This window comes from Aptenodytes forsteri, unplaced genomic scaffold (genome assembly GCF_000699145.1).
Source record: "Aptenodytes forsteri isolate BGI_AS27 unplaced genomic scaffold, ASM69914v1 Scaffold8, whole genome shotgun sequence".
NCBI classification, from domain to species: domain Eukaryota; kingdom Metazoa; phylum Chordata; class Aves; order Sphenisciformes; family Spheniscidae; genus Aptenodytes; species Aptenodytes forsteri.
In genome coordinates, this window is record NW_008796218.1 from 11,024,154 (window position 1) to 11,051,949 (window position 27,796).

General features: G+C 34.6%; 1 protein-coding gene across 1 annotated transcript in view; it reads right to left on the reverse strand.

The window, feature by feature from the left end:
• Positions 1-27,796, reverse strand: part of ELP4 (elongator acetyltransferase complex subunit 4) — a gene marked incomplete at its 5' end in the record, with an annotated part of 161,306 nt that overhangs the window by 98,107 nt on the left and 35,403 nt on the right. Inside the window, 4 exons of the mRNA XM_009288918.2 lie at positions 4,720-4,908; positions 10,311-10,395; positions 20,168-20,307; positions 26,010-26,141. Of these exons, the coding sequence (XP_009287193.1) occupies positions 4,720-4,908; positions 10,311-10,395; positions 20,168-20,307; positions 26,010-26,141 (546 nt within the window). The remainder of the gene's footprint in view (positions 1-4,719; positions 4,909-10,310; positions 10,396-20,167; positions 20,308-26,009; positions 26,142-27,796) is intronic.

Below are 27,796 nucleotides of genomic sequence, written 5' to 3' on the forward strand. Positions count from 1 at the left end.
AACTTGTCACACATCATCTGAATAAAATTCATAATTGGATAAGTTTTTAGTGTCATTTTCTTGAAATCCTCTTCCAGAATAATGTACTCCTATTTTTGTGGTTGAGAAAAAGAATCTTCTTTTTTCTTCATGCACTGTCTACACTAGAAGTTTCATCAATAAAACACAAAGAATCTCTGTTCTTTAGTGGATTACAATTTCCTTAAATTATTCTGAAAAAACTCTGTAGACAACCAGATTTTTTGTAAATTTGTGTCTTTTACCAAAATATAGCCTTACAGAAGACTGTGAAGACATTCGGTGTCTTCACATGTCACAATGTCACATGTCACCAAACTGAGTGAATGAGCATCATCTTTGGATAAATGCAATTCAAAGTTATTAAATCCAAGACAATGAATAGCTAGAATAATGAAAGAGCCACATTGGTGGATGTGTACCACAGAGGGAAAAGCATCAAGAACAAAATCACTGTTTAATGTTCTTTAGTCATCAAAGAGACAAAGCAGACATTAGAATGTAGGAAAAGTGATCAAACAATAATAGCATTATTGTATTATGTTACTGTAACAAAGTAAAATATGATTAAAAGAAAAGTGACTTTAAAAACAGATTAAGGAGGCAGCATGAGAAAAAATAGAAAATAATCAGAATACAGAAAAGATAAAATAATCTTACTGTCTCATCAGCCAAGAACAAAGATACAATTTATGAAAAGTAAAGGCAAAATTAAACTTATTGAAAGAGAAAGAAACTAGGTAGATTTAATTTGTGGAACTCCCTGTCACAGTACAACATGCGAAGTATTTGGCAAAATATATAAAAGAAACCAATCTCAAACTATATATATATTCCATATATATATTCCATATACATATGCATTATTCATAAACTACATATAAAAATTATAACTAGTCTGGGTTGGAAAGACATTGTCCATGTTGAAAATCAGTACTACCAATTGTGAGTTTTATTTCTTCTTCACTGGGGGCTGACAGAGACAAGATATGGTATGAGTCACTACTAAAAATCTATTTTTTCAAGAAAAAGCAGGTAAAAATGAAACTATTTTTCTGTATATGTTATGAAGACAAAACCTTGATTAAAATGTGGTTTTGAACTTATATTTACCTTCATGGAAATTATTAATGTGAAGAATTTACTTGGAGACCACCTAATTAATACAGTTGGGAGGCAAAAGATAACATAGAAAATACAGAAACAGTAGTTCAGGGAATAAATGTGGCATTTACTACATCTTCAGAAAAATAGTGTGCATTTTCTATGCCTTCAGTGTACTGACTTTAAGATTCAACAGAGAAAGCATATGCTAGAACTTACTCTGATCAAATGAAATACATATACAGAAATGCACTTGGAAAAAAAAATCCCTCTCTCTTATTCTCTTGGAGAGAAAAAATATTTTCTTTACTTTTTTAATCCAGCAAGAAACCTCAGCAACAGAATAGTGAGTAGCTGGGTTGTGAGAATGTGAGCAGCTGCTGTTATTATAACTAAAGGTCTGTCTACGGCTTGAGCCTGAGAGACCACATGTTCGGCTGTCCTCTCATCTTGCCATCCTCACCAATTAACTATTAACATGGAGGGCTGTACACATGCTCTCAGGGGCTCTTTAACAGGCTTCTTGGAGAGTGGAACAACTACACAGCAGGGCTCTGGGAACTGAGTAATGTGGGGTATAAGGAACCCTCAAGCAGCTTTGCTCCTCCTAATGACAGTTTTCTCCATAGTTTAGTGCTTAAAGAAGGATACATGAAGTTTAACAATTTCAAAACAAATTTAATGCTCTCATTTGTTTAAGGCTGCTAAGCAAAGATTCTGGAAATGTTTCTTTTTTTATTATTTGGAATATTCTAGCACTTATTGTAAAACAATTCTGTTAAAATTATAAAATCAGTTATTTAAAAAATGAGATACAATTTCAATCCTAACTCCACAGGAATTGATTTATATGGAATTTATAAACACAAAACCCAAATGAACTCCAGGTAAGTTTGCAACAAACAAAAAACTTCATCCTTCAGTTTGTTTCTTAGCGACGCTTCTGGACTTCTCTAAAATATGATCATACCTTTTATTGACATAGTATATAAAAAAAAGTACAATGAAACTGATTGTATGTCCCAATTATGGACAGATAATTCCAACATGTAAAAAGAAGGATGCTAGTTTTACATTCATAAATTCTATTAATTGCATCAAATTTTACTGTCCATCTTTTTGAAGGCAAACTGCCATCTAATATTTAAAAAGAGCTAAGTAAGGAGATGGAGGTTTGCCCTGCAAAAGGAATATTCATACACTTTTGATTGCAATGGTAAAACTAGAAAATCAAGTTTGTTTCTTTATTTTCGTTAATACAGTGGGAGGCAAAAGATAACATAGAAAATACAGAAACAGTAGTTCAGGGAATAAATGTGGCATTTACTACATCTTCAGAAAAATAGTGTGCATTTTCTATGCCTTCAGTGTACTGACTTTAAGATTCAACAGAGAAAGCATATGCTAGAACTTACTCTGATCAAATGAAATACATATACAGAAATGCACTTGGAAAAAAAAATCCCTCTCTCTTATTCTCTTGGAGAGAAAAAATATTTTCTTTACTTTTTTAATCCAGCAAGAAACCTCAGCAACAGAATAGTGAGTAGCTGGGTTGTGAGAATGTGAGCAGCTGCTGTTATTATAACTAAAGGTCTGTCTACGGCTTGAGCCTGAGAGACCACATGTTCGGCTGTCCTCTCATCTTGCCATCCTCACCAATTAACTATTAACATGGAGGGCTGTACACATGCTCTCAGGGGCTCTTTAACAGGCTTCTTGGAGAGTGGAACAACTACACAGCAGGGCTCTGGGAACTGAGTAATGTGGGGTATAAGGAACCCTCAAGCAGCTTTGCTCCTCCTAATGACAGTTTTCTCCATAGTTTAGTGCTTAAAGAAGGATACATGAAGTTTAACAATTTCAAAACAAATTTAATGCTCTCATTTGTTTAAGGCTGCTAAGCAAAGATTCTGGAAATGTTTCTTTTTTTATTATTTGGAATATTCTAGCACTTATTGTAAAACAATTCTGTTAAAATTATAAAATCAGTTATTTAAAAAATGAGATACAATTTCAATCCTAACTCCACAGGAATTGATTTATATGGAATTTATAAACACAAAACCCAAATGAACTCCAGGTAAGTTTGCAACAAACAAAAAACTTCATCCTTCAGTTTGTTTCTTAGCGACGCTTCTGGACTTCTCTAAAATATGATCATACCTTTTATTGACATAGTATATAAAAAAAAGTACAATGAAACTGATTGTATGTCCCAATTATGGACAGATAATTCCAACATGTAAAAAGAAGGATACACAAAACCCAAATGAACTCCAGGTAAGTTTGCAACAAACAAAAAACTTCATCCTTCAGTTTGTTTCTTAGCGACGCTTCTGGACTTCTCTAAAATATGATCATACCTTTTATTGACATAGTATATAAAAAAAAGTACAATGAAACTGATTGTATGTCCCAATTATGGACAGATAATTCCAACATGTAAAAAGAAGGATGCTAGTTTGACATTCATAAATTCTATTAATTGCATTAAATTTTACTGTCCTTCTTTTTGAAGGCAAACTGCCATCTAATATTTAAAAAGAGCTAAGTAAGGAGATGGAGGTTTGCCCTGCAAAAGGAATATTCATACACTTTTGATTGCAATGGTAAAACTAGAAAATCAAGTTTGTTTCTTTATTTTCGAAGCAGTAAGTGCATCAGGTATCTAGATAAATAACATTTGCAGGTATTCAAACACCTTTGCAAAATGCAATACATAAGTGAGAGTCAGGTACTTACCTAAGACAGGATTTAATCTAATGATAACTCATCTACTATGAAAACATTTTGCATAATATGAGGTTTTATCCATTATTTTTTTACTATAATAAAATCAAATTAATATCTAAAATTATAGGTTCTCTGTTCATTGTGAATAATAATTTTGCTTTTGTAAGTTACATTTACCACTTGCAGTAAAAAAGACTAGCTACGTTTTTCCTTTTGCTGAAAAACTTTATTTCCAGCAGGTACCTTTAAGTCTCCATATACTCTCAGGAAAGGTGCTGTCAGCAGCTTCTGATTTTGCAGTTGGGAAAATTACTCTGATACCATAACTGGTTTGCTCCTGGTCCCAATACAAGGGGATATTAGAATTAAAGAGTAAACCTGTATCTTTCAATTCCTGGCTTTAAAAGCAAGTTCACACATCATCATAATGAGCATGACAGATGAAGACAGTGGACTGAAGTGTCTTGTATTGAAACTCTAAACAGTGTTCTGAAGGCAGTGGAAAAGTGCGTAGGGTGTTGTTAAAAAAAAGAAAGAAAGAAAAAAAAAGAGATTACTAGTAGGATTCTCTTTGCTTTTTTACAGTTTCTGAAATTTTGATAGATTTTCAAAAAAGACTAAGACCCACACAAGGCATAACTGTATCTAAGATGGTTTTATGCTTAGGTCTTTGTAGATTTTGCAGCACAACTGTCCCACAAAAGTACAGAAACGCTACAGTGAAGTTATATTTTAACTTTGCGCTTTGAACAAAAGGAGTTTGCAAAATGTCCAAAATTGCATTTATTTTCTTACCATAAACTTTAAATTTTTGCTAACTGATGTGTCAGCTATGAAATATAGGAAAGACAGCATTCCTACCTGGATAAGGTGAGCGGGCACTGTGATGATGCAGGCTGACAAAGATTTTCTGAGGAGGCCACGGAGAATGTACATAAATTTTGTAAGGCTATTAATATCTTCAGGAGTATCACTGATACAAATGTCATCACCCCACAACACGGAACCCAGACTCTGAATTCCTATCCGCAAAATATTCTTTTGTTTTTTCTATTGAAAAAAAAAAAAGCCAGTTATTTTTTAAATATTAAGAGGAAAATGTCATGTAATGTATTTAAAAAATACAATTTATAGAATTCATATCCATAATAATTACATAGTTTACGTAATCATAGCTTAATCTCAGACGATCTTACAAAAATTACAAATGGAATGGCATTTTTTTCACTGACTGGATATCATGCTATGTCAGATAAGCAAGTATGAGTGTAAGAGACAGCATGGAAATACCGAAAACTACTCATTTGCATTTTTTAACCATCTAAATGTAAGTATATTCTGACACAAGATCCAATAATACTATGAATTTTCATGTCCTTTCTCTCCTCCATCACTGCCTTAAAAAACGTGCAAAAGAATCTTTTCTCCCAGCTCTAAACTGATATGCTGGAAGGGCCTGAGTAATCAAACACAACTTTTCCCTCCGTTTTCAACTTTCCGCTGTGTTACTTTCATAACCTGACTATTCTGACTGCTTGCTTTAGTTTCACTTTTTCTGCTTCTTCTAAATGAACAAGGTCGGTGGCCTACCTCACCAACACATGGCCCTTTCACGATTTTAGAAGTCACTGTAAGTATCATCTACATTCCTGTCAACTCCTTCCAACTAATGAAGGAAGGTTTACCCACAGCTATGGAGAAACAGTCTGATGGAGACATCAGCAGATTGTCTCTTTAGGAATACACCTTTCTGAAAGTCTTTGACATGAGTGTTTCTGGATCTGCTTTAGTTAGCTACTGGGTACTAGAATCTAAGCTGTTTTGACATGTAAAATCCTAAACAGTCTCGTGTGTTACCTATCTAAAGACTGTTTGCTGCCCTGCAGTACGCTGGCAGAAGAGCATCCAACAGAGGCAGTGGCTAAGATAAAGCCCCTTTTCTGAACGGGCAGATTATGAAGCCAGAGTTGTAATTTGTCTATGCAAAGTAAAATGTCATCTCTCATGATGACAAATCTCATTTCTGCTTATTTTATGTGACCTTTCCTGGTGATCTTTGAGAAGGATTTTAGGTGTATTTGCTATCAATAGCTGAGAGAGAGACAATAAGCACCCTGTTGAAAGACTTCCTGTACAAGGTGATCAAAGATACATTTCTAGAGTTCAGGGTTCATACTTAAAGGCCAGGGCTTTTTTTGTTGTTTGTTTTGTTTATATATATATATATATATAAAAAATAAATACTAGTTTAGATAAATAAAAGCTTCCAGGTACTGTCCATTACAGCAAAGTGCTTTGATAAACTGCAGATATTCATTTCCACCAGCTGGAATAAACAGTAATTATCAAGCACAAAACATTGCACAGCTGCTCTGGAAATCCAAAGAAAAGGTTTTCACCAGACAAGAGGCTACTCTTATAAATACTTCCTTCTCCATATTGGGTAGACAGAGCCTGAGTTGTGAAACACAGTTAGTACCACATGGCTCTGCATTTAGCCAACTCTCATGGCTTACACAGTGAGCTGATCTGCCAATTTGCTTACAATCTTTGTGAAAGCGATGTATGTTTTAACTCTGGTGGATCCTTTAGTCTCGGGCTTTGCAGGCTTTTAGGCTTTACTTAGGTAAAGTTAACGTTTTACACTACTGTACGAAGATCAGGATAATAGTACAGGATAATATGACACAATCTGACTTCTCTGTATGATATTTGTTAGGCTCAGATGTTCAGTTTTAAAAAGAATAGGAAAAATAGACGCCAGTCTAATATTCTTTAGTGACTTCTAATCAGAGCAGATTCACGCATTTCTTGATGTGTGTTTAAGCAACAGTACAAAATCAGGCGTTTAAGAAAACTATCCAGATATAATGGATATTGACCACGCAGAGAAAGTGTTCTGGTATTTCAAAATTTCAGAGCAAACACATAAAAATTACAGAAGCTTTTTTAATGAGAAAAATAATTTTTTCTTATGAAGAACATCCATAAGAACAACATACTAACAGAGAAAAAACTGTATTAGAATATCAGTTCGCTTATTGGATAAAGGATGACAGATGCTTGTTTCACAATATTAAATCATGAGTTGTAAAAAATAAAGCTATTCAAACACCAGATAATATCAGATGTATTTATTTTGACCAGTAACAGAATTTCTACTAGTGTAATTCTGTCAGGCCCACAAGGCCCTGACAAACGGCTTATTCCATAACTGAAATATAGGAAAAGCATAAGCCTAATACTCTATAGCAACAAGCCTGCAGTAAAGAGTAGGATAACATTTTTTTAGATATACCACTAGATCTTTCATGCTCTCATTAGTTTGGATTTTTTTTCCTACCTTTTTCATGTAATTTTTGTACCAATGTTTGCTTTGGCAGCAAGAATCCTGATTAAAAAGCCCAACTCCAAGCAAACAAAAAAACAATCCCCCCCAACTTTATTACCCTGAAAGTCACTCAATTTGAGCTCCAAAGTATACAAAGAAATGTTAAGGAAATATAGTTGCTTATGAAAGTTCTGTTGTCAAACATGAAAAACCCAAAATATTCTGAAACAAACAAGTGCTATTCTGTATGACCTAAAACCATGCTTAATTTATACAGGATTCATACTTAATGATCAGCAGCGAAGAGTTACTAGGAGGTTTTAGAAAGGATGTAAAACTGATGCTTATATTTCTAGGTTATATGTCATTCACACCCTGAATTTCCAAACAGATCTTGGCAAAGATGTTCCAGTCAGTGTGAACAAACAGGTAATTGCTTTGGTTAACTTCAATCAAACTCTTCTGTAGCCTAATACCTCAAACAGGAATTATTGTCCTAAGGCCCACAAAGTCATGCAGGACAGTCAAGAAATATTAATCTATGATGGCCAACAGCAGATGGTCCTATAAAACTAATGTTAGCTAATCATACTAGGTCCTAGAAATGCCTGACCATTTTATCAGAGGTCTACTAAACCTGTAATGGTAGTTTTCACTGATTTTCCTAATTGTGTCAAACCTCTGTCAGCTGGGGTGAGTCACATTCTGCCCACTTTTCTCCAGACCCGTTTTCAAATACTGGTAAAAAGGAGTAGTAAGTTGAAGTATCATTGGCATATTGATGTGAAAGTAGACAAAAATATCTGAAAGTTTTACCAGTCAGGTTAAACTTTTCCTTTGAATCCAGATCCAACAGGCAACACATTTCTAGACCTCCATAGTATAAAGATTTTGGAAGGATTATACTTCACAGTACAAAAAATGAAGCATTAATGGCATCAGCTTCTGTCATTCAGAGACGGTGATTAATGGATCTACTTAAAGCCAGTAGGTAAATCTCTTGAAAGTTCAGTACCTCCCTGCTACATTCTGGCCCTTGCAGTTTTCTCCAAACTTCATGAAAGCCACTGCCAACAGGACCCACCCAAAGGGGAGAGGATTATTTGCGGGGGGAAGAGCATACATGTACAAACTTCTCAGAAGCTTGTATTATTATTATATACAGGAAAGGACACAGGTCCAGAAGAATACGGGCTGGTCCTTACTCTACAATCTTCATATCTGGCTACTTAAAAAGTACTTCTGAAGGCTCAGTAAATAGAAGGGGATATGGAGTAGCAGAGAGGTGAATTTCTCATAGATTTGGAAGATAAAAAGATCCAAGGCATGTTTTGGGCCATAACTACAGTCAACTCTGGGCATATTTTCAAGAAGTGTATATTATATACTGCTTCTAAATGTACAAAATATGAGTGTACAAAGAAAGATGATGCATGAGGAAAAGAGGAATCTTAAAAGAAAGCAACAGAAACTGCTCCAGTAAGTCATATGCGTTATCTCCCTTGAAACAGAAACTATGCAAGCGCTAATGGCTTTCTAGATGGATAAACTGGCCTGAAAAAGGACTCTCTTTCTAACTTTTAAAGCTTCACCTCAGAAACTTACATACATCATTTAGCAAACATATACTTTTAAATGAATCTGAGTTAAAGTTCTGGTTTTGCTTTATTGACACTAGTAAGACATTTTGAAACAATGAACAACAAGTACAGAAAATAACTATCCATGATGTTTAATTTTTCCCAGCTTGCAAGCAGAAAACCCAAAAATAGTGACTCTGACCAACCTTCATTTTCTTTTACATGTAAAAAAAGAATTCAGGAACATCAAAAGAAAAATAAGAAACACCAGCCTAATCTCTTCAGTAGGAGGTTGTTTGCTGGCTGAAGGTTGGCAGGGTGTTTGTTTCACTCAGCGCTGCTCTTTGCAGCCGGCAAGCTCTCGGGCTTCCACAGGACCTGTCACCGTGCGGGAGGAGCATCTCTACACACGGTGCTGTACGGTAGGATGACATGCCTGTTGCCATGGCTACCACAGCAAGTGGGGAGAGGTGCCTGTCAGGGACCAATTTACTCCTCCAGACTGGCACTGCCACCAAAGGGAAGGCAAGCTCTCCCACAAATCTCAGCGGAGACTAAACACTGAGCACAAATAACCTAAATTTACACACAAGTGTTCTGGGCAGGTAGTGTTTCTAAAACATACTGTTAGACATGAAAACATCCATTCCAACATTATCTTCCCCACAAAAATGATTTCTAAGATATTCAGCTGATAACAGTACACAGTTTTCTAATATTCTTTGAGGGTCTCCAGCATCTATACTAATTAACTTCTACTGTAGTAAGATTTCTATTGTACAACAATAAAGATAATTACCTATCAATTAAGCATCAATATATATAATTTATTATTTTATTTCCATGAACTCCAAAGGACTCACATATTACTGAATATGACAAAGAATAATAGATACGACACTGCTCAAATTAGAAAAGGGCTTTCAGCCTATGTTGTTATGCTTAAAATGTTTTTGATTACCCATAGTATGATTTATGAAGAGTACAGAGATCTTCAGAAGTCTGGTAAGCTGTTTCGATTTGTAAGCTGAAATAGCATTCTTATTTCTTTACTTGTGTTTCAATGCTTGCTACATAAAGATGCGCACCATTTAATTCATTAAAAAATTCTCTCCACTCCAGTTAAAACAACGTTGAAAAAATCTGAAAGTTTAAGATTAAATGTTCAATCTCCAAAGTCTTGAACACCTTATTGCTAAAGCAATAGTTTGAAAAAACAATACTGTAGGGGAAAATGTGTTTTGCTTAATTACATTACATTTGGCAATCCATTTATTAGCTAATTGCACAGAATATGCATTTTACTAATGTTGGACTACAGTCCTTTCTTGCATGGTCTGCATATCTGTAACAGGTAAAAACTCCAAATGCACATTAAAATATGAACCACTCTCTCTATTTACTTTGCTTGTTTACTTTAGCAATGCTTAGAAACAGCTTGTTCCTTGTTACTTTGTCCAAGACCTTCTTGTGCCACCCTTGAAAATTCAAAAAACAACATTAGTTACAGGATTATAGAAAAGTATGAGCATCTTCAGTACCTGGGGATCAGAGCCATCAAACCCTTCCTGGTAAATGATCCTCTGAATGGACTGCAGCAGCCTTGCGTAAGCACTGTTCATATTACTGTTGGTAAGAAGAAATAGTTTAGTAATACATTTTAATACTCTTCTATATGTCTCTAACAGCTGTATTAAAAATAAATATAAGCTGATGCAGCGTTAGGTCCGAAAGTGTCATATAGAAAAAAGTGTCATAGAAGAAAAAACCCAAACCTCTTTGAATAAAGTTGACATTCTAAGCAGTTGTGACTGCTTCATGTTAACTAGTTCAGTGCTCAGACATTTAGTGAAAGCTAAAATCTCTAGGGATTAAGATAACTAAATTATGTCAGGCTCACTTACATCTAGAAGATTAATGATTTAATGTATCAACTTAAGGTTGAAACCATTACAGCACAGTACTAATCTTTTATAACTGACAAAGATCTAAGCAATTGTTATTCCAAGTATACCTAATCAATGCTCTGATGAACAGAGTTGACTATTACTGAAAACTTTCATGCATACAACTGCTACAACAATCAAAACCAACAAAAATGAGAGACAACATTTTCACAATTAAAAAGTTCATGTGGTTAATTTGTTTTATTTTTTGTTAGTATTTTTTTCAGATAATAGCGCACCAGAGCATAACATACATTCTGCTACACTATGGTTCCATTTTGTATCCATACAGTACAGGTGTTATTAACGCTTTATTTGTGTGACAGCAGAATTGTAAGGTAGAATTTATTTTATGTATTATTTAGAAAATATAACATAAAATTAAAAAAAAAGCAAACCAGTGGCTACAAATGGATTTAAGCAGACTTAAAACCAAATGCAAGTTCAGCAGATCATCTCGTCAAAGTCTTAGAAGGTCCAGTTCCTGCACGTCCAAAGCACTTCAGTGCCATCCCAGCCATGCTCTCCAGTCCACAGGCTAACACATACAAAGCACAGAAAGTCCTAATCTTTACTTTTAAAAAAGCAATCCAGTTATTCACTTTTAAAAGAGACATACTGTTTTCTTAAATCCCATAGAGCATACTGGCTTGTGTGTCTGCACTTGATGTAGGTTCCTCACTGCAGCTGAGAGTTTAAGCCCTTCTATCATTTCTAGCTTTGGCATTTCCTTCTAGTCTCACTAATTATCATCAAGGGTTGTGGATTCAAACCTTCTTGTGTACTTCTGGGGAAATATGACAGGTTATTTTGAAAATTTTGCCTCTAAAAATATTCTTACTTGCTCCAGTCATTTTATATGTCTGGTCTGATAACAGCCCAGGTTGGAAGGGACCTCGAAAGATCACCTGGTCCAACATTAATGAAACTATTCCCATTACTTTAGTAAGAGCCAAAAATGTTATCCAAATATATTTTACTAATGAATACCTAAATAAACCCAAATAAACTTGCTTTCATACTTTTGCACAGGAGAGAAGACAACTTTCCTGAGAAGCACTTCAGAGTTGCAAACACTTGCCTTTTCCACCATTGCTTTAACTCAGAATTCTACATTTCCTTCAAGAAAACAGTATCAACCCAAACCCACCCCCCCAATGATATATTTAAGTTATAAACATCTACAATCAAAAAAGTCATATAGTGATAATAATTTCAAGTTTTGAAATACTCAATGTCAGAAAACATTAAGAGATGACCCTTCTCAGGGTTTCCAAATTAAACTCCGTTTGTTTGTTTTCAGATTTAGTACCCTAGAAGGCTACTGGTTAAACTGATGTACCTTAATTATTTAATACTCTCTATGAAATTCACAGCTGAAAATAACCAGCAATATATAATCTCAACATGACATTTAATGTGTAAAGTCTGCCTTGCTATACAAAAAAGAGCATCTCAAACAGAAAAGAAAGAGTAAATTTTCGCTTATGAAGTCAATTACTTTCCTAGCATTTCGTTGCAAAAGGAATGGCTGTTAAATGTTATACCTATACTGTCTTGCAGGTGTCAGTTTACAGGGGGAAGAGGGCTTTAGCCTCCACGCTAGCCAAAATGTCTTCTCTCTCCATGTCTTCACATTATCGCAAAACACACAATCCTTGTTGCTTACACAGCGATGCGATTTTTTCCCAGTTTTGCCAGAGCTGGAGAGAATCTGCACAATAACCAGAAGCATTCATGTATCCTTTTGGATATTCCTTTATCCTTTTGGAAAAGATAGAAACTGCTGCTCAGCAACATTAGGAAGGAGTCTGCAACTATCTTGTAGCCACAGCCAGGAACACAGTATGTGTAATACGAAAAGACGACTGTGGTCTTTGTCACCACAAACTAGTATTTTCAAGTTTGTGTATCTACCACTTATTTTGCTTATGAGTATTCCCATGCTATCTATAGGGATGCCAGAGAATATACTGCAATCACAATACTTGCCAATTCCTGATTTGTTACTAACTTGCTTTTAAAAGTTAGTGGATAAAAGAATAAAATACCTAAAGCATTAGCAGAATTAAAGGGTCCCAAAATTAAAACAAATAAAAGAGATCTTCAACTAATCCATCAGAAAAAGATTTGTAGCAAAGAAAGAATTAAAGAAAATGATGTAATGCATATAGATTTTTTTAAAATGTAAAAATCGGTGCTCTTCTACCTCTTGCTAAAATATTAATGGTTTACTTGAATTTGAACCATGCTATGTAAGTAAGGACATTTATAAATAGTGTTTCCACAATATTTTTAAAACAAGTTGCATTACCCTTCTGGCAATGTTTGTCATAATATTTAAGGAAGGAAATAAGATATTTCTTATTTTCTAATTTCTAGTCTTTTTTTGGCTTTGTTACTAAACACCATTTAATTCTGATAATGGGTTTAAACAATTCCTTCTTTTCTCATTTTATTGTTTAGCAATTTAGTAATGGATAAAGCAGGAGCTGGCAAGAAGGTATCCCGGTTACAGCAGAGCCTCCGACTTCTCTGTTGATAGTTTCTAAGCAGTTAACAAAGGTTAGGTTATCAAGGGTATGACAAATAGCCTTATTATGTATAAGGAGACCCCATTAGGCAAGACAGTTAAGCCTGTTTTATCTAAATTTATTGGTAAATCTAGACTCTAGATAAATTTATTCTTTTTCAAAAGCACATACATTCTTAAGGTAAAACTTACGAGTCTTATTGAAAAACTACAGCTTAATTATTTTAGTTCCCTTGATTGTCAAACTTTCTCTTTTGGTAATTGCAACTGAACAATGAGGATAGAAGTAGAGGGGTAGAAAGTAAGCCTTTTCTGCAATGCACAGAGTTATCACAGAGGATATTTCTGCCTTCCTGTTAAGTACCAGCTTTAGCAATGCATCGAAAAGGACACCAGAATATCCTAGCAACAACAGCTGGAAAACAGTTGCTGTCAGCCGCACAAACCTGTTAACCTGGTCCTAGCATTAGGGACAGGACATAACTGCCCTTTCCTAACATAAAAAGTAATGAGAGAAGAAAGAGAAGGTTTATGCCTTCTTTTGGCACCAAACACCCAGTCCCATTTACTACTTCCTTTAGGAGAACAGACTTCCCAATCTGTTTTCAATTAATGTTTATCATGGGGCAATGGACTTCTACCCATTCTTGAGTGATTATCCAACAGGGGACCCTGTAATCTAATTTAGCCATCAGGTACCAGAACTACAGAAAGGAGTGCAAACACAGCACTTCTCATCTCCCTCTGCCAAAAAGCAGATACATACACATATATGCAAAAACACAGCAAAGAAAGATTGATCCAAACTTTAAGGTGAACAAATGACGTATATAACCTCCAAATCTGACCTTTAATTGCAAAGTAAAAGGTCAGTCAATAACTTAGTTCTGTCTAATCAGTCAATCTCCTTTCTTTGCAAGTCTATAAATAAGCCAAGTGCTTGTGTGGATAGGAAGAGAGGGACATAGGCATAGATACACATAATTTCTAAAAAGGGCCAAGAGTTTCTGGCCCAAATAAAGCCTCTGTATCTCTGATCCTGCAAGGGAAGCACTGTAATTATCTTGCAATAGACATTAGCTACAATTACAGAGACAGTTCACTCATTGAAGAACAGTTCAATAAAATAGGTTTCTTAATGTGATGCTAGAGAATTAGAAGCACCAAGATGATTTGGTCCTTTTTACAAATACATGGTTCTTATGCCACAAAACATTACGACAAAGGACCTTGCTTATTAAAAGATGCAGCACTGTTTTTCCAAGGATTGTAAAATATATGTTCACTATACTCACTGTTTCTGTCAGGAGAGTATAAGCTGTACAGGAAAATGTGGTACATTACTTTTCTTGTGTATTTTCTGCTTTAACCGCATAATCTGTTCTTTGTCATTACACCCCTAAGTGGTGAAAGGAAAGGAGAGCAAAGGATTGTTCTTCTTGTTCCCCACGCCTTCCCAAAGAAAAGAAGGGTGGGGGAAGATAACTGTTGCAAATTTCAAAGAGGAAAAATGAAACCTAAGGCCTCCAGAGCTAGTCACCTTCTAACTGAAAAAGAAAGGGAACAGGCAGGTCAACGAGGTGAATTCTAGGTGCATCTAACAAGTTACAGATTAAGTACATTCTTTGAGGAACATCAATTACATAAAAAAGTAGCAGGTCTCTATCAGGAAAACATTAATAAAAAAAAAAACAACCCCAAAAAGGACAACACTTAGGGAACACCTTGCTCACAACAGTATATATGATAATTTAATCAAAAAAAGTGCAATAAAAAAAATATACTGAGCTTTTAAAATCTTTCTTTACAATTGCAGAACATATAGCTTATGACCTCAATGTAGAATGTGTATGTTGGGTCAGGTACACTTTCCACGATGACTACTTAATTTAAGGTGCCTCTTCAATGGCTGTAGTTACAGGACTATAACAATTTATTTCAGCCTGAACTTAAACCATGCTGTGCTCTGCTACATTACAAATATTTAGAATGGATCATGCTATCTAAAATAATGTGGAAACATTTTGAGAAGAGAGAAAAGTTTTCCTGTTTTTTTTTTTCCTGCTAATTCCTAATTTTTTGTGACTTCTGATACTATAAAGAGGTATCATCCATCAACAATACCATTTACTTAGGGAAAATTATATCCTTGGCAAAACTATCAGTTTCCACTTCCTCCTCAACCTTTGTATTAGTGACAAAAGCAAAACATTCTTAGATGAAAAAAAACCAAACCATACTACTGATTTTGGTCTGCACTCCTACACGATTTAAGAGAAAATTTCATTCAGAAATGTCTTTACTGATATATATCTTGCAAAGTATACCCTTTAGAAAGTCATGAAACCTTTTGCAAACATCCCATAATACGTAGCCTATTAATGTAAATTATTTCAATAATGAACTATCCCCTTTCTTAAAAATGCCTCCTTATTTTTGAAGGATTTGTCAGCTTTCAGTGTTAACACATTTTCTGTGAATCTTCTTTTGATAAATTAAATTGAAAAAAATAGTATTTTTAGAGATTTTCTGAATTTCAAGTAATTTTTGTAACATTTTTTTTAGTTCCTTCCAGGCTATCAGTACTTTTTTTGAGAGACTGTCAGCCTAATAGATTACAGATTTTGCAATGCTATACAGGTAATTAGCATTATGCGACCAGGTGTTTTTTTGGCTATGCATCTAAGACCATAGTCTGAGAACCTTATGTTTAAGAAATTATATCCTCTAAGTGGAGACATGCTAACTAGCCATGTCCATGCTCCTAGTTCACTGTAACGCAGAGTAAAAGAGGCTAGGTCAAGCTCTCAGTGGGACCTTCAGGCAACTAGATGAGGTCTAATACAAATTGTTGACTTCTATTGGAAGGGTTAACTGTGACTATCATATTACTTTCTTTCAAATCATTGTCGAGTTAATCAAGAGAACAGAAATTTTTACTATTCTATAATTTACTGAAGTTAGCTTTAGAAGCCAGAAGCATTGTATTGATTTTCCAAACAGTAATGCCAACAAAATAATATCCTTTCCCTCCCCCTTTTATAAACTTTCTTTAATGAAATCATCCTGACGAGATTGTGAGCTTGTTTTTGTTCCTTGAGAAAGGAATGCTTCCTTCAGAATTTCATCACAATATTTGTAAAAAATACAGTACAAGCCTGTTGGGTTTCTGTAAAAGCATAAACATTTTGAGAACAGTGAAATAATTGGTAACATTCATACTTAGTATTGGATTTAATACACTGTGACTAATGTGTATTAAAGAATCACAGAAGATAGGGATGAAAAGGACCTCAAGAGGTCAGGTAGTCTATCTTCTTGCCCCAAGGCAAGATGAACTACATCTAAACCATCTGTGACAGATATTTACCAAACTTGTCCTTAGAAATTTTCAATGATGGAGATTCTACAATACTCCCAACCTGTGTCTGCAAGGCAACTTCTTCTCATGCTAACCATTAGAAAAATATCTCATTATTTCCAGCCTGTATTTCTACTGCTACAGTTTACTGTAGCCCATTACTGCTTCTCCTACCTTCAGCAGACAATAGAGTTACTACCCTCTGTATCTCAGTTTTTAACAAGCTTCAAGACTCTGCTTAGATTTGTCTAAGAAGTTCCATTCTTCCGTCACGGGCCATACATCCCAGTTCTAGATGTATACCCATCTTCCCAGCCTTCTCTAACTGATCCAGAGTTTTCTTGAAGGATGCTATCAAAAACTGGACAGCCTTGTTATGGCTGAGCAGACAGAAGCACTTTGCATGTCTTCCACATTAAATTCCAGTTTATCACCTCCATGCTTTTTAAGTTATGCTTTTCGGTAGCATTAATCACACAACACTGCTAATATATTTTATGTTCAAGATACTTTGTAACTCCAGATCATCTTCTGGAGACCTGCTACACTATTTTATTTGTTCAATTAATTATTCCTACTAGTATGATATTCGGCATGTCTTCACTGAATTCCATGTAGTTTATTCCAGATGACCGTCCTAAATCTTCTTGAATTCTAATTCTATTATCTAATCTGCACGTAATTATTCCTTCCACTTTTTTCCAAATTTGACATTATGACTGCAATAAAGATACCCATTGCTCAGGACAAGTATCAAGCCAAAATAGTACTAGATTATTACCAGACCCAACACTGGGATAAAGCCTGGTACTTCACTCAGGTTCAACTGTGACTCAATGACAGCTTATTTAGAAGATAAGGATTTAACAATCAACATGACAAAAAGAAAACTGTCAAACCAGTCTATGTTCCTCCTTTGACATGATAACAGACTTTATCAATGGAGAATATCTCCTGTTTTATTTTAGAGCCTTTTGACTCTATCCCAGTTGAATACCCATAAGCAAAAAAAAAAAAGGAAACATATACTGGGTGAAACTACCCTAGAAGCTTAAAAATAGATGATATTTTTTTTTTCTGGTATTTTCCTAAGCACTGATGCTATCCCACAGATGTCTTCACCTTCTCCTCTCCTTAAAGACAGGTATTGCTTTGGCCTTTTTGACTTTGTGGAACTTTGACAATTCTTTATGTTTTGCCGATGAACTTCATTAGGTCCCAGCTTTAAAACATTTATATATTTTCTAACCTGGTCATTTCTTATGTAAATTGGGCAGTCCAATTTGCTGATGTTAACTGTGCTAGGTGCACATCAATTTGGGGATCAGGGTAATGGGAGAAGCAGCTTTTCTCCACTTCCATCATTTTTTTAAGAACTCCAGTTATACAACACTGATGAACAGAAGTTGAAATTCTAGTTCAGTTTATTTTTTAAATGTGTGTCAAAATTGAATGACTGTAATTATGGGAAGCTTAAATCTTCCATTTCTCTATGGAGAAATAAGCTTTATTTCAGGGGCTGTAAGTCTGAAAAATTCTTCCCACCTTGTCTTAACCTTGACCTAGTGCAACCTTATTAATACAGGGAATCCAAAATCAGTGGTGTTTGTGGTCAGGAAAGACAATAATCAAAGTTAGAAGACAAATGATCTACTGTAAATGAAGAGAGAGATGTACACATCTCTTCACAGTTCCCACAGATTTCTGTCTGAAAGTTCACTATTCTCCATGTGTTCTTTATTCCTCCCTGTCTCTTATCACATTGCATTGTGATCTAAGAAAACGATGTTTAGAATGGTAGTTGTCTGTTACCTTGGTACCTGCCTTTACTCCCAACAATACAATTCTTTCATTTCCTCAGAAGAGGCTTCTTGAAGGAGACCCATGTTGTGGGTGCAGGGAGAAGAAAAGGAGATAAGCCTTCCAAAATCCGTCTTTATTTGATCATGTTCCTCACGTCATTACTCTGTGCTCTACCAATTTGCCAAGCAAATTAACTAAATCTCATCTTTCCATTAGATTAAAACTGAAAATAAGAATGGAATTCATATGGCAAGAATGATAAACTTTTATCAGGATAGCACACAAGGAAAATATCAGAGTTAAGCAAGGCTTATAAAATCAAATGCATAAAAGTTAAAGTCCATTCCTATATTATACATGAGTTAATTTGATTTTAATGTAAAATGTACAAATACTTGACAGCCATATAGTTAGTGGAATTAAGCCCAGAGTCATGAGAGATTCTAGTTAGCTAGAGAAAAGACAGAGAGGGAGTTAAATTGCTCAATAACAATATAAGCACTTGCAACCTATCAGTCAGATACTCTTGTGTCTATTCTCTATGGCCCTGCTACTAAAAAAAGTAATAATTATACATACTATATAAATAAAGTTGGTTCAAATATTTACTATAGAAATAATAAAATATAAGTTCTCTGCTTTCTCCTGAAAATGTTTGGTTTTTTTTTTTTTTTTTACAACATCGAAAGATTTTTTTTTAAAAACCAATGACATTTCATCACATAACACAGAAACAAATTACAAAGAGACTTGGCTTTTGCTTTTCTACAGCTCTAAGAAACGTGCTTCATACTGCGCTTCTTTCATAAATCTCAGTTTTTATATTTGAGTGTACTGTAATGAAAATCACAATAAAGCATACCATACCACTACTTGCAGGAGTTGGCTCTATACACTGGGATCTATAAAACTAGGTATTATGTAAATTAAGTGACTGGACTGAACAAAGAGATTGCTAGCCCGTATTTGATGTTTGACTTGACTTGAAATGTCTCCTAGAAAGATACAATGGACGTATGTGCTACAGGCTAATATGAGTCTTCACTACTGTCACTCATTTTCTCTTGGTCTTCCTTAATTCATTACTGATAGACATAAACTATAATAAGTTATTCATTCAGAGAAGAGTTTATGATTTTCTCTGGAATTAAGGGTGTTGTGCAAGACATAATTAGTGATTGTAATTCTATTCACAGTATTTTGTATTTTCCTTAGGTGAAGCTGTAGGATGTAAGAAGTAAAAGTCACATAATAAACTAATCTGATATAGCATTCTAAGCTATGTAGGTCAAGGATGGCCTGTCGTCTTTGCCCTAAAAACTATGGATATCTTCCTCAGACTGATAGCCACCTGACACACACATCTCTGAAAGCTGATGGGGCATGGTGCTCAGGGAGTAGTTCACAGACAGATAGTAATGGTTTCCCCAGTCCCCACACTCAGCTGTCAGTAGGGCCGGACTGAACATGCAGCTGTGTCCTAGGCTGTCCTAGTAATGTCTGCCTTAATTGTCCCTGCCAACTTTCTTCCTCCCACAGCTAAGGAGTCAGTATACTGAGCTGTCTCTGTGCCACAGCAGCTTTGCTGCCAGTCATGGCATGTAGCACTGACATGAGAACCACAGCTGAACTGCTTGTGAGCCATGCGTGGCTACAAGATTTTTCACAGCAAGTGTAGATGCAAAAATATCCTTTACTACTAATATGCAGACAAAATATCAACACACAACAGAAGCATGTGGTATTACAACTTACCATGTTTTCATTTTAGGCTGTAAAGACAATTCTTCATGAAGGTAAAAACTGTGCCATTTTATGGACTGAAACAGTTCTGGAGACATTGTTTTAGAAACATCATAATAATGGCCCAACTTTGTAGATGTTGTTGGGCTGGCCTGTGGAAACAACAATACTGATTACAATAATGTATTAAATTATTATCTGTCAAAAGAAAATAATTAACTAGCAATACACTTGAAAGAAACCTCTGGTTTTTTTCCCATTCAGCTTAAGTATAAGCTTCAAGTAAAACAACATTATAGTATTTACTACTAAGTTTTGGTTCCCCTGTTGACATTCTATAACGTGAATTTTTCACACAGAGTTCAACCCTTACTGTTCCAAACTGCAACACCAAAGTGCAGTCAGATACTTAAAAGAATGTATTTTTGCAAGTTCTAGACATATGATTGCAAATTTCAAAAAGCCAGATATATGAAATGTGCAGACCATGACGTGTTCCACCTACCTGATTTTTCAGTATCTGGGAATTACATGGCACTACAGAAACATTTTCAGCTGACTTTGAAAATGTTTCACTTTGTTTATTTATGATCAGTAAAATACCATTGCATCTTCATATATCTGATTTTAATAGAGAATTGTAAAAAAGAGGAAATAGTTAAAAACTACTTCTAATTTCTTGAATTTTGAATAAATAGCAGATTGAGCATCACACAGACATTACACACAATAACCATGGTTTACTATAATGAAGATACTTTTCTATCAGCTTTCAATTTTGGGTATATAAAACACCATAAAATCCCCAAATTTAATATACACCATAGCAGGAATTACACATTTTGAGTATGTTTTGCTAGTAAATAAACAGAGGAAATGAATGCATAGTTTTGTTCCACATTAATGGAGTTCAGCGTGCAACTTGCAACATTATTTAAATTACACATGTAATGTTAAAAAACCCCTACATTGTTACAATATGCAGTATTCAAGTATGTAGTAGCTGTCTGCTACAGGAATTGAACAGGTTTTGCTCTTCATGTAACAATCCATTTTCTTCATCTTTTCTGCCCTTCCCATTAAAAAAATAAAAGCCATCCTGGAAAGAACAGTCAAGCAGAGTAAACCTCAGAGGCAAGTTAGTTTCTTCCAGGGAAGGAAAACACTTGGCACAAATGTAAACCACTATACAGTATTTTTTAATGTACACACTGTAAAGGAGTAACAGGTTATCAAAGCAATATTAAAACTGATCTTTAGGTTATAGCACAAACATCACCGTGCTTCTGATCAGATTATCTTTCATCAACTGTTCTAACTCTTTTGAGGAAAAAGAAAGGTCATTTAGAATAACCAAACAAGTTTCATAATACAAGTATCAATCAAAACCACAATATTTCTAACTGGTAAGACGCCTGGACCGAGAAAGGTGCTGGATCCTAGACTTTTAACAGCAGCTTTGCAGGTTAAAAGAAAGATCACACGTTAGTTTATTTTGAGGACAACTACCCTAAGCCTGGACTGCATCTGAAGTGTGCATTGTACAATGCAGGAATGTGCAAAAATATTTTTAAGTTGTCTCCAAGACTTACTGCTAAACTGGATCACCCATAAGAGCCAAGAGTCACCTCACAAATTAAATGATAAAGTATTAAAAGAAAATGAAGCATCTCAACGGTTGTGAAAGAAAACAGGTGAGACAAAAGGTAAGAGCTGAAAGTAAGAGAGATGTTGAAGACATATTCACACTGCAGAACAGAATGCCTTTTAAAGGTCGTTCTGAAGTGAAGTTTGGATTGGTAGGTAAAATAAAATGCTATTTTGTTTGTACTTAAAAGCATGGAATTACTGTTGAAAAGTGACCAGAAATACCCCCAATAATTTCAAAAGTTTCTCACTAGATTCTGTAACAACTTAGAACATTCTATAAAAGGACTTTTCTTTTAAGCAGGCCAACATATACATTTTATCCGCTATCTGAAAGTTGAGCAGGGTTGTGTGTGTATGCAATGAAAATTCTTTGGAACACCTTCTGCTCAAATTTCAACATCTGCTGTTCTTTCTATATACAGAAATGACAATAGGAATACTGAATTGTTACAATAATGGGATCCCCAAAATTTTTTGTGTGTTGAGCAACAAATTTTTTAGTTCCAACTCCAATTATTACAGAAAGCTTGTGGTTTTCATAAACCTTGGTCTTGCTAATAAAATAAGTACTATAACAATAAAAAGAAAGAATACAGACATGCCAGACATGGCCATGTATTTATAGTTAGCTTTCTGAAATCAATCATGCTATGTATTTTCACAATTTTATTTCAGGTTTCATCTTACTAAAAATATATTAAACTGTTAAGATTAATTAGAATAATTTGATTTAGAGTATTGTTTTGAAATTATTTGATTAATGGATGTTATGCCTGGTCAGTTATCACATAATATAAATAGCAACAATAATACAATATCTTTCCTACAAACCCAATAGAATAACCAAACTAAACCCAAACTTTTCATTAAAACAAATAATTAGTTTTTAATTTAAAAAACCCACAAAATTGCTCAGGTATATCTAGTCATAAGAGGCAGATCAGTTTTACTGAAAAAAAGACAGAAAGTTCTCACACATTCTCTAAGTCAGTGTTCCAATTTATTTACCAGCACCTGATTTTTAAAGAAGGAAGTCCAACAAAACATAGCAATCTATCAAAATCTAAATATTTTTAATGTAAAATGTAACTTTATTTAAAACAAGGATTCTGAAAGCAATTTAAACAGGGGCTGTTCTTTGGCCTATAATCTATTCTTTATCCGGATTACAGATCAGAATGTTTTTACTGCAATCTCTGCCAGAGCTCATCTTTTTATTGTGTACTTCCAAGCCCCCTTAATGTTTTAGAAAGGCCTTGACTAACTGAACTTTGATCTGATGTCTTCATTGAGAAAAGCTCCAGGTTGCCCATTTCAGATGCAAATCCTTACTGAGGCCCAATAGAGTTTAGTAAAGACAGCAAAAAAGAAGAAACAAGAAGTTTCCAGGATCCTCTTTGAGAATCCTGAGGCACATTGGTGTCCTTAATCCACCCTGCTGCATGGATTAAGGTAGGTGATAACCTCTCTTGATTCAAAAGAATAAGCACAGTGCCTACAAACTGGGTGGAGACTAGGATTTGGCTATAATAAAACACCATGCAATAAAAGCTCGGTCTATGTCAGAAGCCTATGAATAGGCCTCAATGTACTGCATTCCCAGGCTTAGCGGGGAAGCTTGCAAAAAGCCTACCTGAATCAAGTAAGCATGAATAATCTGCCTTAGCAGAATGGACCATGGAGAGTGCGAAGCAGAGACTTTCCATTCCTCTTAAGTTTGATCTGATAAATTTATTAGTGGATTGGAGGCTCAAGCCTGTTCTTTCCTGGATTCCTATTTTGCACAAGGAGAAATACACTAAACTGTCAGTGAGCAGAGCGTGCTTTTATGCTACCGTCTGCTGTTAATGTTTCTAATTGCAATACTAATGTGCTAGAAATCTCAGATTTAGGATGAATCAAGGCAGAAAATTGATTTCATGCTGTGACAGTTTATATATTGCCCCAAGAACATAAGCAGTTCATTCAAAAAAAAAAAAAAAAGAAAGAAAAAACCCACACTGTCTTGCATTGCAAAATAGGCTATCCATATACTCAAAAGTTTAAATGAAATTAACCTCTGATATAGATGAAAGTAACAAACTGGCAAAGGAACATCAAGCACAACACGACCTGGTACTCTGACAGATTTCTTCTAAATCTTCTGTCTTTTTCTGATTGACAAGGTATATGCAATATGTAAAGAGAAACTGTGATAGTTATTAAGAGTACTAATATTAATACCATGCATAAGAACAAAAATGAGTTACCTAACTAGACTATATGAGGTCTAATAAATGGGAAGGAAATATCTGAACTATTAATGAAAGTCTCTTTTATTACTTAGAAATAAAAACCAAATTAGGCATCAAAAATACCACAAAGACAGCTTTTACTCAGCATTCTTACTTCATGTAAAGCCAGATTTTGGATGGAAAAATTTTCTGCTAACATGTTTAGAGTTCTAGTTAAAAGCAAAGCTATTTTCTCTCTTTCATACTTGAAACTCTTTGACAGTAGTTTTTGAAAATGTACTAGTTTATTAGTTCAATCAGTTTGGAAAATACGCCTTGAAATTTTATTCAACATTTTTTTTTTCCACCAAAAGAAAATTTAAAGATCAAGTCATAACCGAAGTTGTTAATTAAATGATAGTACTAATTGTATTAAACATCCAGGGTGTTGCAAGGCAACATCAGATTTTTTCTCAATGGAGTATATTCACCAATCAAATTAATTTAGCACAGCACCAAAATTTTATGATAACTGCATTATAAAATATTGAAAAATATCAATTTCAAAACTATTTTTCACTAATTAGAATATCCTGAGGAATTTTAGGTATAGATAGCTTAAGAATTAGACTTTTCTTTGCAAGTTTTTTTTTTAATAAATTTAACATATACATAAAAAATATTGTACCTCAACTATTCAGAACAATCAGCATCCAATTCAGAAAGCGACAATGATAACAAGGGAGACACCCCACAAAAGATTGACCATTTTATTCTATCTTGCATAATCAAATTTAAATAATCGAGGACAAGTACATTACGTATTGTAGAGAAGTACTGTATTAGTGGAAGAAGTGATTACTTCTATGAAGTTATGAGAGATGAGTGCACACCAAACTGGACTATTTATGTTTTTCTATTTTGTTACAACATCAGAATGCTATCTGTTAACAATGTGAAATTGTTTCCATATCAATGTATGAGGAATTCTGCTAGATTTTAAAACAGACAAATTATTTTGGGGATGGTTCAGAGCGGCACAGCAATCTCCACAATAATAAAATTGATGAGATTATATGATTACCCTGGAGGCTGTTTGATTTGGCATGTCACCATATATAAGTCTTTTCTGACACAACTATATAGCCATGTCTGTGCAATTTCACAGAAAACCAAACATGCCAAGCCTTGTAAGATCATTTTGTCACATTCCAATTATGTTTTTTTAAGAATATGACTGAACTTACTAGGCAGTTATGACTACATCTAAACCAGAATTTATAAATGTAGGCTAAAATGTATAGACAAAACAAGTTTTTTGTTCTGGATAGTCAAAAATGCTGTTAATTTTATTAAAGGTTGATTGTGCCACTGGATTAAATAAGAAAGTCACCAGCCACGGGAGATAGAGTTGTTAGTGTTTTGTGAATAATGTAAACTCTGAAAGACTGACCACTGGGCTTGTTTCTTATATTCTCCCTGCACAGTGATTAGTTTCTAGTGACAGTGAAGCCGATATAATCTCAAGTGCTTACTTTAGTTGTTATGCACATGGATAAGCAGGTCAACAGCTTGCTTCGACACAGTACTTTCACTACAAAGATCTAGTAAGTACTGTTGATTAAACCTACTTAAGTAATTTGTGTACAACTAAATTTGGGCAAAGTTTGTAAGTGACCAAATTATTCAAACTTTCATAAAAAGCTGTCTCAATTTAGTAATATTCACTGAAAAATCCCATGGAACTTTCAAGTTTTTTACTTTTAAATTATCATTGTATTAAGTTTTACAGTTCCTGCAAACTCTCAAGTTGCCTTTCTCTCTGTATCTCTAGTAATCAAAAAATATAGTGGTGTATGATAATTTACCCTCAGGAGGCAATCCTGTAACACTGTCCATTAGCAGTTCTGTTGTTTAGATTCTACTGAAAAGCATTTGCTCTCAAAATTCATTTTGACTGCAAAAGGAAAAAAGTATGAAATACTGATTACCTCCATTTTTGGTAAATTTTGGTAGCGCCAGGCTATTTTCATAGAATCCTGAAAATCTTCAGACTTAACAGCTGTTGCTTCTTCTCCCAATTCATTTCTGTAGGTATCATCAAGCAAAGGGGCTGGAAGTTCCTACAGGTGGAGAGCGAAAGAATGTCAGCTATCTACAGTAGAAATGGCAGTTCAGATTTTTATCCCCTCCAAAAAAAGTTAGCTAATACAGTTATCTTAATATAACGGACAGTTGTAAAATCTGTAACAAAACTTGATTAAAATAACTGTTCTGAAAGACTGGCTCCTACTAATACTTAGCGTGAAAAAACCCAAGTAATTATTACGGGAAAAATGGATTATACAAACATAAGAGAATGCAGAATGGAAATATCACATTGTATACTCTACTCTACACAAACACCACATCTTGAGCAGCATCCATATTCCTTTTTTTTTAAAATCTTTCTTTAAAGGTTGATCTAAACTATTCTATTTCTGACAATAGATAAGTTCCCTGCATAGTGAATTTAAGCCTATTTTATAAGAAGATCACTTTTCTCTGTTCGCTTCTGTAAATCTTTCAAAAGTATTCAACAGACCACAATAGCCTACAGACACAGGCTGAAAACAACTGTAACAGGATGGTTTGAATTTTCTCTTCTGCTAACCACTAGGCATGATATCTACTAATGACAGATACCTCACAAACACAAACAAGGGAGTAAAAGGAAGGGGCAAATATTTAATCTTGGATTTTTTATAAGTTTCTAAGGCAAACATTTCTGGCTTTAAAAAAAGCATTGCACACAGGTGGATTTAATTGTTCTATGAGGACAGAACTGCAGCTTTGACTTAGACCTAGATTAGGAACAATGTTTTATTACAAACTTTCTGCTTTCTATCTTTGTTGCATTGCTGAAAAAGTCAACAGCACTGGGTGGATATCAAGCACAGCATTCAGAATTTATGCACTGGGCTTCTACACCTACGAGAGGAATGAAGTGCAACCAAGTTTTCTGACCCAACTTTATCACCCATCTGTGTAAGCTGGAGGGCACAAGAACTCTTTATCTGCTTAGATCAAGACTAAGTTTTCATTAAGCAAAGACTCTTGAGAGAGAACTGAGATGTGGTGTCAAGGGTTAAAAATATTTAGAGCTAGCCAGTATCTGTTACAAGGTATTAGATGTGAAGACATAAAAACCCCCCAAATTTGAAAAGTTTAGATGAAGAAGAATCTCGATCGAAGTATGGGGTACACATGAAACACTGAACATAGGCAGAGCTGATACCGACCATAAACATTTAAACAACATTCTTGGCTTTATGTAGGCAGAAATGGTACAGACAGACACATGTAGAAAGAAGAAAATGAAAGTTTAAATGAATCCATTTTGGGTTTAGTATTATGCTAATTCAGTATTAAAGAATACAGGAGAGAAAACCTGTATATAGTTCAATGTGTAATCTTATGAACAACATGCATTATTTTTGTTTCTTTAGTGTAAATTAACAAAATATCTACAATTACTGACAAAATTGAGAACAAATTTTTCTAATTTCAGGACAGTTGTTTCTGTCTCTCTTTCAGTGGTTGGTCAGTACACCTTCCATTATAAAAGGTAATGGAAGCTATGAAAACTTTTATATAGTTACTTCAATAAAGTTGCAGAAATAGAACAACTGTACCTATGTGTTTCAGCAGCTAAGCAGAAGATGCAAGCCACACCTATGAGCAAATAATTTTATTTTATTTACTTTCTTTTTGCAAATGAACTGCAAAAGCCTGTTGA